The sequence below is a fragment of the Cupressus sempervirens genome, chromosome 1, assembly GCF_028749045.1.
Source record: "Cupressus sempervirens isolate cs-2001-9-10 chromosome 1, ASM2874904v1, whole genome shotgun sequence".
NCBI lineage: Eukaryota > Viridiplantae > Streptophyta > Pinopsida > Cupressales > Cupressaceae > Cupressus > Cupressus sempervirens.
In genome coordinates, this window is record NC_143118.1 from 402,278,510 (window position 1) to 402,292,521 (window position 14,012).

The following is a 14,012-nucleotide window of genomic DNA, read 5'->3' on the forward strand; positions in this document are numbered from 1 at the left end:
TTAAAACACCATAAACAGTTAAACTTGTAATCATGGTGATCATACCATCATATAGTAACATAGTTCAATCAACTTCAACATCAAAGATTTAAAACATTTAAAATATCAAGTTCAAGTATCATTGTTTAACTAATGGAATGAAAATCTTTTAATATTCTTAATTCTAAGTTTTTCAATCTTCATCTTCTTCTTCATATTCATCTTCTTCTTCTCCGGTATTACTTGTGCTAAGGCCAATGGGATCAGCAGCAGAATCAACAATGGTATTGACATCAAAGTCATCAAAGTCATCAATTGTAAGCCGAGCAGTGGAAGCATCCAAGTCTGCAATCTCTGCACCTACATCCCAATTCTTTGTCTCCCCTTCTTTGTATTCTTGACTCTTGTGGGAAAGAAGGCGCAAGTTGTTATGCACAAATACTAGATTCTATGCCTTTTTTTATTGCAACCTATTGCGCTTCACCGAGTGGATGAAAGTATAGGTGCTCCAATTTCTTTCCGATGCAAAAGAACTAGCAACCTATGAAGACAACATAGGAGAAGCAATTAAAAAAGAATTAATTTAATCTTATAAAAAAATTAAAATCACTTTCTAGTCATGATTCTTTTGAAGATAAAGTGAGCAAATTTTTTAAAAATAAAACTTACTTGTGATATAACGTTGATTGCAAGGTGCTGCAATGTTTGGAATTTTTTGCCATGGAGGTACCACCAAGGAGGAGCATCCTTCTTGAACCGATGACGAAGATCATCATTACTTAGACCTCTAGCATTGACAAACTCTATGAACTCATCCATGATTACATCTCTCATATCATCATCAGGAAATATTCTTCTAAATGCTGCCTGGTACGGGTCAGACACTTCCATATTTCTATATGGTAGGAACTTTCTTGGTAGAGTACAATATTGTGAGCTATAGTATTTAGGGGTCAAGGCATAGGCAAGCAAATGTAATGGAGTGGTCATTTTGTTCCATCTTTCAAAAATAATTTTTTGCACTTGTTTGAAAAAGGTCTCTTGTAGATCTTGCTCCATCTCTTTTATAACTTGCTTGATCTTCTCAAGCATTGAGTCTATGCCATCATAGATCTCTCCAAGGCAATATCCATGTTAGTGTACCTAAGCATGCTCATAATGGGCTCGGTGATCTTAAGGAGATATTCCACACGTTCCCACCATGGCTCAGCCAATAGCCTATAATTTATTTTGTTTACCCTTTCAGTGCTCTTTTGCTTCCATACACCCCAATTGTAGCTGATTTCCATACCTTTAAGTGTATCTTTCACTTGCAAAAGTCGTCTTAAGACAATTATATGTGATGCAAAACGGGTCTCAGCAACCTGTGACATAAATTAGAGCAAAAAACAACTATTAGATACATATTTTAGAAAAGTATACACATTACACAAGTAAAATATGAAAAATCAGAAATTGTCAAATATTAAAAATTAAATTACTAACTTGAGTTCAAGTTCATTTACCTTCAATAGCTCCAATTTTGCGTGGTTTCTGAAAAGAGATTGAGTCATGTGGTGCTTTGTGACAAACATTTGGATGTCCTCAGCCTAGTCATACACTGTTTTGATCCACTCAATTTGGTTCCCAATCTTTTGTAGCATAAGATTGAGTGAATGGACTGCACAAGGTGTCCAAAAGATATGTTGATATTGTGATTCAACCAACAAACCAACTGCTCTACAATTCTTTGCGTTGTTTGTTATGACTTGGATAACGTTTCTTGCACCCACTTGTTCAATGGCCTCAATTAGGATATCAGCAATAAATGGCCCATCTCTTACTTTGCCCTCACAATCCACCACTTTTAGAAACATCGTCCCTTTAGGGGACACCGGAAGGACATTGATCAAGGGATGGTTCCGAGAATCCTTCCAGCCATTTGAAACAATTGTCACCCTTGTTTCAACCCATGAGTCCCTTATAGGCTTCAATTGATCTTCAATCCGTTGGACCTCTTCATCCAACAAGGTGGTATGCACTTTCTCATACCTGGGGCCAAAATAACCTCTTGGAGCTTCATTGACACCCCTCAACATGTCCTTCCAAAATGGAGAGTGGGGAACATTAAAGGACAACCCATTTGCATACATACATCTTCCCACCTTAAGGTCAGCAATTTCCCGGCTGTTATTTTGAAAAGCATTTTTTAATGGCCCCTTTCTTTTGTGTACAAGAGGGACAGATTCAGTGTTAGTGTCCGTTGCGATACTAGAGAAGGGGTGGTCTTGTACTATAACATCTTGGGGGGGGAAGGGGCGGTGCATTCCCTTTGCTCTTTTACTTTTACTTTTATTGCTACTGAGTTCTGTTGCCTTGCATCCTTCTCTCTCTTCTGCTACCTCATGCTCTTCAATATATTTTAACACAGTTTCATTTGGTATATTGGCACCTTTTTTGCCAGGGCATTTCTTGACTCCTCTTCCAGTGTAACCACATAAATGACCTACCACACAATAATAAGGACTATTTCTTTCTACACCACATCCCTGACAACTCCAACGAAATGTAGGGGTTTTATAATGTCTACATACTTCTATAGAGGAGAATTAGAGTTGGGTTCCGTTTTTTGTTCAGTGTTGCCTATTGACGAGGAGGTAGATGCCATTCCTTTCCCTATGACAAGAAATTAGATATGTGTTCATAATTTATATGCAAGAAAATAACAAATTTTGGAAAGATGGAAAAGAACATATGAAGATTGAAAGAGAAATGGAAAAATGAAAAAACTAGAACAAAAACAATAGCAAATGGAATAAAATCTTACCTTTTCCAGCCATTGCAAGCTTGCAATTGTGTATGAATGATGCACAAACACTTGAAGAACACCAACAAATCAATCTTCAAACTCCTCCTTGCACAATTAGATGCTTGCTCAAAAACTTATGTGCTCTCCCTTAAGACAAAATAACCTGTTTAGAAACATAAAATGACAATAAGAGGCCACAAAAGCAATTCATAACAACTTTTAGGTTTTATGGAAGCCAAAAAATAATTAAATCTTGCCCAAAAAACACTATTCTAGCTGACCGTGGGGCCTAGTTCGCTACGGGTTCAAAATTTTTGAGTTGGTTCTCTTGGGTTCGATCCTAGTTCAAACTCGATCGAACCTGCAGTGCAAAAATCACACCCTAGTCGAACTAGGTTCGAACTTTCTTGGGTGTAGGGGGGAAGTTACCCATGCAACTTAGGTAAAGTGGGTACAAAATTGCATTCTCAGGAGGAGTGCTGATGGGTGGAAGCAAAATAGTTAATAATTTATGTAAAACTAAAAGTAGATACATCATTACAATTACATCTTCTTCCTAGATCTAGTAAAAACTAAGTGAAAGGTAGAGGTAGAGGGCCTAGTCCTAGAAGTTTGCACTAGGCATGATTGTGCCTCTTGGTTTATTATGTCTAACTCAGTTTGTGGCTTGTTCTCCATTCTGGATGTAGCTCTGCCTCTAGCTTCTCTTGGCACTAACAATGACTACACATTCAACTCAGTGTCCTCCAGTGTGAGACTCAAATCCACCCCCATCCTCCACAGCCCACCTCTCCAAATTATTGATGCCATCCTCTTTAAAAGGCACTTCAAATCTGCCTCAAATCCATTTCAAATTGATAGAAATGAGTTTTGCAGGTGTTTGGAGGACTATTTTCCTCCTCTCAGCAAAATACAAGTGCAGAAATAAGAAATGAAATTCATTTGGGCTTTTTTTTGGATTTGAGTGCTGTTATAAAAGTGCGAGCAGAGTTTTTGGCAAAAATTCGGCAAATACTCAGCAAGGTTTTGCCCAAAATTCGGTGAGTTTTTGGAAAACTCACGAGGTTAGAAAACTTGGTGAGTTTTTTGGGACTCGTTGAGTATTCTGCCAATAGTACATCCATGCTTCCGATGGGTTCTATAGCATGATATGGAATTTCTCAGCATTTTATAGTGGATTTCTTTTACTAGTAGCAACTATCATTTACTGTAATTGTTCATTCCATTAATTGAACATTTATCTTTCTGTTAACTTGAAATTGATAAATTTGACCTGCAAGAGTGGACTTACTTTAGCTGCAATGAAGCTTTAGGGCTGCCTTTGTTTTGATTTTTGTTAGTTAGTTATTATGCAAGGGAACTCTGTGAAAGAATGGAGCACATAAGCTGAAATTTAGAACTTGAGAAACCAAGTTAAATGTAGCATGATAAGCAGTGATCTTCTACAATATATCTGGCATGTGATGGAAAATATTCAATTCTTTATTGCTTACAAAATTTCTACCATCTTGTCAATTTACCTAGCAATCTTCTTGACTATGATTTTTGTTGTTGTTGAGATTATTTGATTCCCATGATATTTTTGTTAACTAAATTGAATTCATCTAGACTTCTCAAAATTTGACAAACATTCTTTAACAGCATTTCTATATGATTCCTACTTTATACAAATATCTAGTGATTATCATTATTCTTTTATTAAATATGGCTATATTTTAATGATTATAAATTTTGAGCCATTTCAGGATGTTTTAGTGAAGTATATTTTGGGCCTTTTCCAGGTTTATTTTGGGCTGTCTTTCAGATGTTGAATCATGATAGTAATATGCATGCTGCGGTCCAGACGTCTAGGGCTATTCTTCAGATTTATAAATAGTGAATATTTGAAAAAAAAAAAAAAAAAAAAAACCTTTTTAGTATGGTGCTGTTGCATGTAAATAAAGTTAAATTCTATTTTTCTGCAGGAGTTTCCCCATTTTGTTTTTCGCTTATTGTGCTTTGTATGCAATTGGCTTTGTTACATTTTAAATGGATATTGCTGAAGGTTGGCATGGGAAAAGTAGGCTTTGTAGCTTCTTGAGTGAGGAGAGTGATGTAAATCTCAAAACCCTTAGTGATTATCATTATTCTTTTATTAAATATGGCTATATTTTAATGATTATAAATTTTGAGCCATTTCAGGATGTTTAAGTGAAGGATATTTTGGGCCTTTTCCAGGTTTATTTTGGGCTGTCTTTCAGATGTTGAATCATGATAGTAATATGCATGCTGCGGTCCAGATGTCTAGGGCTATTCTTCAGATTTATAAATAGTGAATATTTGAAAATAAAATAAAATAAAAAAACCTTTTTAGTATAGTGCTATTACATGTAAATAAAGTTAAATTCTATTTTTCTGCAGGAGTTGCCCCATTTTGTTTTTTGCTTATTGTGCTTTGTATGCAATTGGCTTTGTGACATTTTAAATGGATATTGCTGAAGGTTGGTTGGCATGGGAAAAGTAGGCTTTGTAGCTTCTTGAGTGAGGAGAGTGATGTAAATCTCAAAACCCTTAGTGAAAAGTCAAGTTCTGCTAAACAGTAATTGTTTTTTTTGTAGTATTTTAGCACAGTGAGTGTATTACAAAGACTTAGACGGTGTTGCTTTTTGTGGCCTATTTTCATAGATATAGCTCAGGCATTACAAATTTGTTATACTGAAATTTTGTTATGCTGGCCAAATTAGATCTTTAGTTTTTATATGGTCTCCTCATGGCTGTCTTGCAGTAAACCATTGCTGAGAAAATGACAACTAAAATGTGTTAGGAATGTTGCATCATTAGGTGTTTGTTGGTGTGTCTTTAGGACATGTATAATAATTATTTTTCAATCTTTATAGTTATCATTACTTATTAATACGCATTAGCATGCTTGTTGTGGTTTACCATATGCGAATAATTATCTTGTAATTGGTTGGGATTTTGTTATGAGTTGTTTGAACAACTTGTCTATGTAAAGGGAGGTATTATAGGGATGTTTCTCATAATATACGATATGAAAATCCTATAAATATGTAATGTCATTGAATGGAAACAACATGGAATAGAAGTTAAATATATTTGTGTATAAAATTCACACTTCAGCTTTTATGAACTCTGCCCACTTTTTTAAATGATGTGATAATTAATAGGTTTCTTCTACTATCGTATGCCTTCGTACAAACATTTTTTTCCAAGGTTTTGGCTCGCCTTTCTCTTTTTCCTAAAAGTTTAAAACTGACATCGATAAAAATATAAGTTCCTTTGCTTGTTTTTATTCTCTAACCTCTGATCTCATAAGGTCTGATTACCTCATTTGTTTCCTATACTCTGACTTCCCTGTCTTTTTTCTCTTCTATAACCCTTTCATAATTATAACCCACGTGAAAAGTCACAACCCTTCATAGTTACAATCCTTTTGAAAAGTCACAACCCTCCATAACCATAATTCTTTGAAAAAGCCACAATAGTTTATAATTAGAAGAGTCACAACCATTCATAATTATGACCCTTTCGAAGAGTCACATCCTTTCAATATCATTGATACCTTTTTAAAAAGTCACTTCCTTATTTTATTCACATTTCGTCATCTTCTTTTGGAAATGAACTCTCCTCTCTTTTATATCTTATTTTGAAGGAGTCGCGTCTCTTTATGACATTATCTCTTGCAGTCAATTTTATTTACTGATTTATCCATTGTAATTTTATTTTATTTTTGATTTTTTTTGGTAACATACAATATCATTAATTATTTTTATATATTATAATAATATTTTATTACTATTTCTTATTTTTTATGTGTTAATACTAATTGTAAGATATAATTCTAGCGTCATTATTTATTTAACAATATTATCTTATTTAATTATTATTAAAATTCTATCTTAAAATGGGGACATGACATAGACAAACACTCACACACTGCTGTACCCTATTTTTGGCCCTCTAGGAAATGCCCTCGAAATGCCTCCCCCTTTCCGAATTCCAGAAACACTGTGGAACATTGCAAAAATCAGAATTTCTCCTGAATCAGACATTTCCAAAACTGAGAATATATATATATATATATATATATATATATAAAAATAATTTTCACATTATCAAATTGGACATATACTACAGAATTCAAAGGTCACACACTTGTTTATTGTTTTTTAATTGTGTGTCTGGTATTTGTAGTAGGTGAGGCATATTTGCAATTTCCAAGAGTGGCATGGATAGTCCGAGAGATAGTTTGGCACATGCTTATTCTTATCTTGATGTATCATGACAATGCATTAATTGATAATTCTAAAATACACATTTAAAAATATGGTTTGTAACATGTACTTCATAATGTTTCACATGTAAATGTAAATTTGTTAAATTAATTCTATTAGAAATTGTAAAAAATTGTCCTCAAACCATACAAGTGAGCTAGTCATGAGCCATCTGATCTTAAGATGGTTCATGAAGAGTTTTCACATGGTAGGTTATTTTTTACTTTCTTTGTGAAACACATCCCTTTTGATCATGTTTGAGTTTTCTATAGGCAATTATGTGATTATCATTTTGGTGTCAAATCTATTTGACAGTGTACAGTCCTATAGTAACTTTGCGATCTTCAATGCTTAGATTAATTTATCTAGAAATATTTATGTACTGTAGGTTGTTTGCCATGTAACATTTTGAATAGATTATTGACGTACAATGGAGTTGTGTTTCTTTGGGCAGTGAACAGCAACCATTGAGATTGACTGCTGCTGAAGTTGAGGAGGTTATAACAGCTGTTTGTTTGGAGGGATCTATAACAAGTAACAATACAGTGAGCTCTATGCCTTCATTGCCAAGTAATCAAGCTGGAAGGGTGACTGTTGAGACAGCTGATGTGGCAGCTAGTGTCCTTATCAAACTTGTCATTGACATGTATGTTTTAACATTTGGCATAGATATTGATGAGATCTCTTTAGCAAATATGTATGTATTTACATTTTCTTTTACTAGGAGGGGCATCAGTTATCTGCTTGCATAATGAGCATCCTTGTGCTGAATTACATACCTTACAAAGTTTAGAGTTAATTTTCTCTGAGGCCCTTTTGAAATTTTCCTTTATTTTCAAATGATGGGGGTGATGGATTATGTAGAATTGAAAAATCCAATCATTTTCACATGAGAAAATAAAATCGTTAACTTCCATTGTTTAATGATAGGTAAATGTTGATGGGTAAAGATGATTTTTTTATACCCTGTAGTTGCTGAATTCAATTAGGATAGTTTATATTTTGATTTCCAAATTTAAATTGCATAGCATGAATTGTGAACAACATTGCCTAATGGAATATCTAAACTGCCATAACTTGTTGAGGTTTCCATTGTAATCCATTCTTGTGTAAGCTATATGATTGAGTTTGATGTTATTTCCATCTGACTTATATCACTGGTTATTAGTGGCTAAAGCACAACTGCTCCAGCCCATCTACTTGATACAGACCTTAGTAAATCACTCAATCAATTTTAGCCATTGTTGTATTAGTAGCATTCCAAGTTGCTCCCATAAACTATGAACTTGCCATATGTGTGTGCATGCACACACATATTCACACATTCATATGCATACATCATACGTATCCATATCCATCTGTATAGCAGTATATGTATATGCTTTTTTTGGTGTGTGTGTATCATATATATGTACACATGCACATGTCCACATATACATATGTACATCTATATGCTTATTTGTACATATAACACGCACACACATATACTTATGTATTTATACATATCTATCTATCTATATATCTATGCTCATGTCATTGTATATTTACATAAACCTCTTAGTCCAACAGTTATTAATACAGAGGGCATGAACTACAGAACCTGAGTTAGAACACATATAACCTTATAGTAGACTATAAGCTAGGTTTATAAATTAAGGTTATGTATTTTATAAGCTGGGTCGTGTAGGTGTTTTCCTTTTGTGTTAGTACCCATCGAACAGTATAAATATACATGTATCATTATTGACGATTGAACAGAATAAATATTCATGTATCATTATTGAAGATTGAACAGAATAAATATTCATGTATCATTATTGAAGATATCATCCTGATGTCTGCAATATGTCTGATATCTAGACTTGACAAAGTTCACAACAAAAAACATTTTAGCCTTTTAGAACTGGCGTGTCATTTAGACAGTATATATCATTTACCCGTGGAAAAGCTACCAGTTTAATTTCTTAAATATATCTTATATCATATCCTTATGTCTTTCTGATAAAGGGACATATTTGATCTTTTACAAGTAGCATCAGAGCCATTGCTTCCGGTAAGAAGTTTAAAAATAAAATAAAAATTGCTACCAGTTTATTGTGGATACAATTTTATGTTCCTTTGCCTATTTATAAAGAAAATATTTAAATGCTATAAAAGATGTAAGTTAAGATTCAGTACGAAATGTTTTAGAAGAAAAGTTACTGTTTTGATTTCGTAATCCAATATTGATTTCAAAAAGTGAATATGGGCATGATATAAGAATTATGAAATGTAAATTCAAATTACTAAATCTGAAACACCTAAGCAGTCAAGTGGAGATGAGCCTCAAGTGAAGAAGTGGTTTTATGGAAGGAAGGTAATAGTTTGAGATTGTTAAAGAGGCAAAGATGGTCTAGTTTGTTATTAAAAAGCTGGGACCTTTATTTTCCTTATGCCCATTCCAGTAGTGACATTGAGGCCAACTGCTTACAGACATCCACTTTATAGTGAGAATTTCTTGGCATTTGATACTCATCATTGATGACAAGAGACAACAAAAGAATTAAAATTATCTCATTCAGACCAATAGAACGGAACTTATATCACTAGGAAAAGTGATCTGAGTTCTTTAATCTTTAGCAGCAGCGAAGGGGATTTGGCTCATTATTCAGATTTCAATTTTAGACCAATTTTTTTTCTGATGTAATTAAAAGTGGGTTTTCCATTACCCAGCCTGAATTGTACCTGTAGCCTTCATCTCTTGGAGAGTAATAAGTACCAAATCAGAATAATGCTGCTTGAACCTAGCACCACATTACCACTACTAGTGGCAGACATCATTATTTCTGCTGCTGCGAAATTTAGACGATTTTAGATATTTACATGTGCCGCTTTTGCCTTTGCAATGGGCCATTTTGTGTCTAATTGGAGTGGATATCAAGGTCATTTCAAACACAAAACACAATCTATAGCAAAGGTAACAGAGTGGAATAGTCCAATGCAGGAAGAAGGCATCTCAAAATCAATAAATAATGCAGTCTTGTGCTAATTTCCATCAACCCAAAAAACGAAATTAAGGGACTGCAATACGAAGATAGAAGAACAAGCTTTTTTTTGATCAACCCAAAAAATTAAATTGTGGGACTGCAATAGGAAGATAGAAAAACTTGCTTTCTTTTTTGGAGGAGCTATTTCTTTTAAAAAAAAATAATTTGATGGGTAAGAGGTCGAGGCCAACATTGATTGTTATTATTTGTTGTGAATAATTAGCTTGAGTAGATTGGAATCCAAGGTCTCTCAGATAAGAGGCCGAAGCCAACATTGATTGTTATTATGTGTTGTAACTTGTGATTTATTATTATTATTATTTATTAAGCTTGAGTAGACTCGAACCCAAGGTCTCTCAGATAGGAGGCTCACAATTTACCATTGCGTTGTAGGCTCTTGCCTTTTTCTGGAGGAACTATTAATCATTACAGGGCTTCTGTGTCTGCCCATCCTCACCACCTTTCATCATATATTCAATTTTTTTGGATATCCAACTGACTTCTTTATGTTGTCTACGGAGTACATAATCACTTCCCTTTGGTAGGCCCCAGAAGTCAGTTTTCAAAATCTATGTTTACTTCCAAATAAGTAAATCTCTCACGATCCGTTTGGTTGCTGGAATTAAATAATGCTGGAATTGTTGAATTCCAGTATTTCACAATTCTGGAAGTTTTAAATTCAGAAAATGCTTTCTGGTGTATGGCTGGAACCGTTTGATTCACCTGGAATTCATAATAAGAAGATGCCTTTTCTGCTTTTGGTTCTATATTTCTGGAATTGGAATACCACCAGGGCTATCATTATGAGCATTGTCATTATCTGTACGGTTGTATAGAAAGTGCAGAATTTATCTGAAAACTGCCAATGTCATTCCATAATCTCTTCTATATAGTGCGAACTACTTACAGTGCCAAGATTTTAGAGTTCTGGTCATGGTTTAGAAAAGTTGGATTATATTTTTCTTAGAACATGTCCTCCTTAACACCAGATAGATGTGTTGACCAATAGCTAGAATATGTACATGTATTTCCCCCACTGTTTGCTATCAGTTATTCTTATCTCAATGAGGAAATCTATTGATACCACTATCTGTTTTTGTGGTTGAAATTGGTAATTCATTCCTCAATCGGAAAAATCCCTGGGTTGAGGTGCTTATATCATGTCGTTTCTTCTCTTTGTTGTGCATCCAGCACAAAACATTTCATGCCATTTCCAAACCTCTTCAGTGCTTTCTCTGCCCTGGAAATGCTGGTCTGACAGTGAATGAGAACAGGAACGATGGCTTGAACCAATGATTGAATGGATCTACTTTGGGAACGGTCAAGTTAGATGGGGCGGTTTCTCCTTCAATTGGATATGGATAACCTGGGTAAACTCCTGCGAATAGGAAGGGAAGGCAATGTCAAGAGCAGCATATTTGTGTTAAATGGAGCTGTTTGTAAGCTGAGTTGTATGCTTTGTTCCCAATTCTCATTTAAGTGGAATTGGAACTGATCTTCCAATTCCAGCTATTTAGTTGGAAGATTCAAATGCTGGTTTTGAGGGTAAATGGGGATTAACAAATCCCCATTCCAGATTCATGTTTTGAACACAAACATCGAAAATGTCAAATTCCAGGATTGGACAATCCCAATTCTAGTCTAATTATAGCAAAAAAATGGGCCTCATGAAAATGGTTGGCAGAGCTTGTGCTTAAGAGGACAGGTTTTAATCCAATAAGTGAGTGACTAGCACATCAACCTGCTGTATGATTCCCACTGCAATTTGCTCCGCTAAAATGGACTGGCCCATTTTATCCAGAATATGGGTATGAAGAAGGTAAAGCATACAGTTTATTTACTTTTCGTTCATATCTGTTTTGTCAGAGCCTGGTACCATTTATTCGAAGCAGCTCAGTCATCTTGCTGGTAGGTTTCTTCATCTAATTCATCAAGCATATGTACATAACCTTTTAGAATGTCTTCTGAGACAAGATCATATCTTGCTATCACTTTAGTAGCATCTCAATCCAAGCTAACATAAAGCCAGATCACCTAGCTATTACCACTTGCCAGCAGGTCCACTCCTTAAATCCTGAAAAACGCTTTCATAACACCAAGAATTTCTACTTCAGAAAACAGGATTTTGCCATTTTCCTCTTGGTTTCTTTAGCTTCCATCATAACCATAATGCTTATTTCTGCCATCTCACAAGCAACTCAAGGAGGCATAGAGAATTTTCCTACCCCCACATCCCTAGCACCCTTGGAGTGATTGGATTCTGAGCTAAATTATTGGTTATTGGTATGGATATAGGTACAAGTATCTGGTACATGGATATGAGCAACAATTTTTTTGGGTTTGGGCACGCAGGTATATATGTATGTGTGTATATATATATATTAAACAAATATACAGAATTAGATCATTTGATTGTATGATACTTCATCATTAATCATGGGAAATCTCAAAGATAAATAGTAAATGTCAATGAAAATCAGTACAATTACTAAATTGACATAAAAAATGGAAATTGTCTTCTATCATCATTGTAGTTTATCAGTCATCAAAAGGATTATCAAAAAAATCATCTATTGCATTTTCAGTTGCTGTAGTTGCAAGTTCAAGATCATTTAAACCCAAACCGTGCCACTTGCACTAGATGCATTATTGTAGGTATCTGTTTATTATCATGAGTTGTAGAGTCTAGTAAGGTCCTCAATGGTTGCATCCAAGTTGGCTTACTCAGGGACTACATCCTAAAACTTCACTGCCCTATCCTTTTAGTGGATATCCTTATGTTAGAAAAGACACAAATTGGAATGAATATACACCAAGTAGTCTGCGTTTTTTGAGCTGAATTGCTTATGGTTCATTGAGTTGATGGAGGACTATATACTCCAATTCTGCTGAGCAGTAGAAGGATTTACTTGCATAGAAAACCAACAAAACAAAAAATAAAAATGCAAATTAAATTAAAGAATGTTATGTACTAAATTGTAGAATACAAGTGGTAAACAAAGTTAAAAAACATTGTGAGATGATTTTGATTGCAAGAGCTTGGAGGTACACAATATCTTGATTATCGAGGTACTGCCATGTGACAACATCCATGTCGTCTTGGTCATTAATGGTTGTTGGATTATAACATCTTCTTGAGACAAACAAGCCAAATTCTTTTCTAACATCTTTCTCTACTTCATCTTGGAAGAGCCTAGTAAATGCTTGCTTCTACTCATTAGCAACTTCATCATCTCTATATATTTGTAATCTCCTTGACATAGAAAGTACTTTCCTGCTATAGTACCTTGAAGATGGGGCATGTACAAGGAGGTGCAATGGTGTGGTCATCTTTTCTCAACGATGATAAATGATTGAGTCAACCTTTTTGCAAAAGTTCTCACTTTCTATTGGGTCATTCTTAGTATTACCAATTTTACTCTCTACCATTGTGTCCATGCCATCATAGACATTACCCAAACAAGGTGCATATGTATTGGCAAATTAGACCATAGTTATGATAGAGGCTCAATGAATTCCGATACATATTCTACATGAGCCCACTAATTGTCATTCAAGACCAATGAATTGACCTTTTGGGCCCTCTCTTAATTTGAAGACTTTCATTCACTCCATTGGTTGCAAATAATCATTTTACACGATGCCTCTCGCACCTTCAAAAGTTGTCTCATAACAATTGTATGAGATGCAAATTGGCTTTTAACAATTTAGGATCATGTTAATAGTAAGTTAATGTCAATACATATAATGTAAATAATACATTAACAAATAATAAATATTAAGCAAATTTATATACAAATTGATATTGGACATGACATTACTAAAATTAAATAAATATATTAAATGTACCTTTAACAACTTCAATCTCAAGAAAGATCTGAACATTGCTTTTGACATTTGGTGGGTTGTCACGAACATTTGGATTTCCTTACCCTATTTGTATAT

The 14,012-nt window shown here is 34.4% G+C and overlaps 1 protein-coding gene across 6 annotated transcripts in view; it reads left to right on the plus strand.

Moving 5' to 3' along the window:
• LOC149577994 (uncharacterized) overlaps positions 1–14,012 on the plus strand; it is a 167,376-nt gene that overhangs the window by 60,533 nt on the left and 92,831 nt on the right. For all 6 annotated transcript variants that reach the window (XM_089827108.1, XM_089827127.1, XM_089827136.1 and 3 more), the window contains exon 7: positions 7,496–7,687. In XM_089827108.1, coding sequence (XP_089683234.1) covers positions 7,496–7,687 — 192 coding nt within the window. The remainder of the gene's footprint in view (positions 1–7,495; positions 7,688–14,012) is intronic.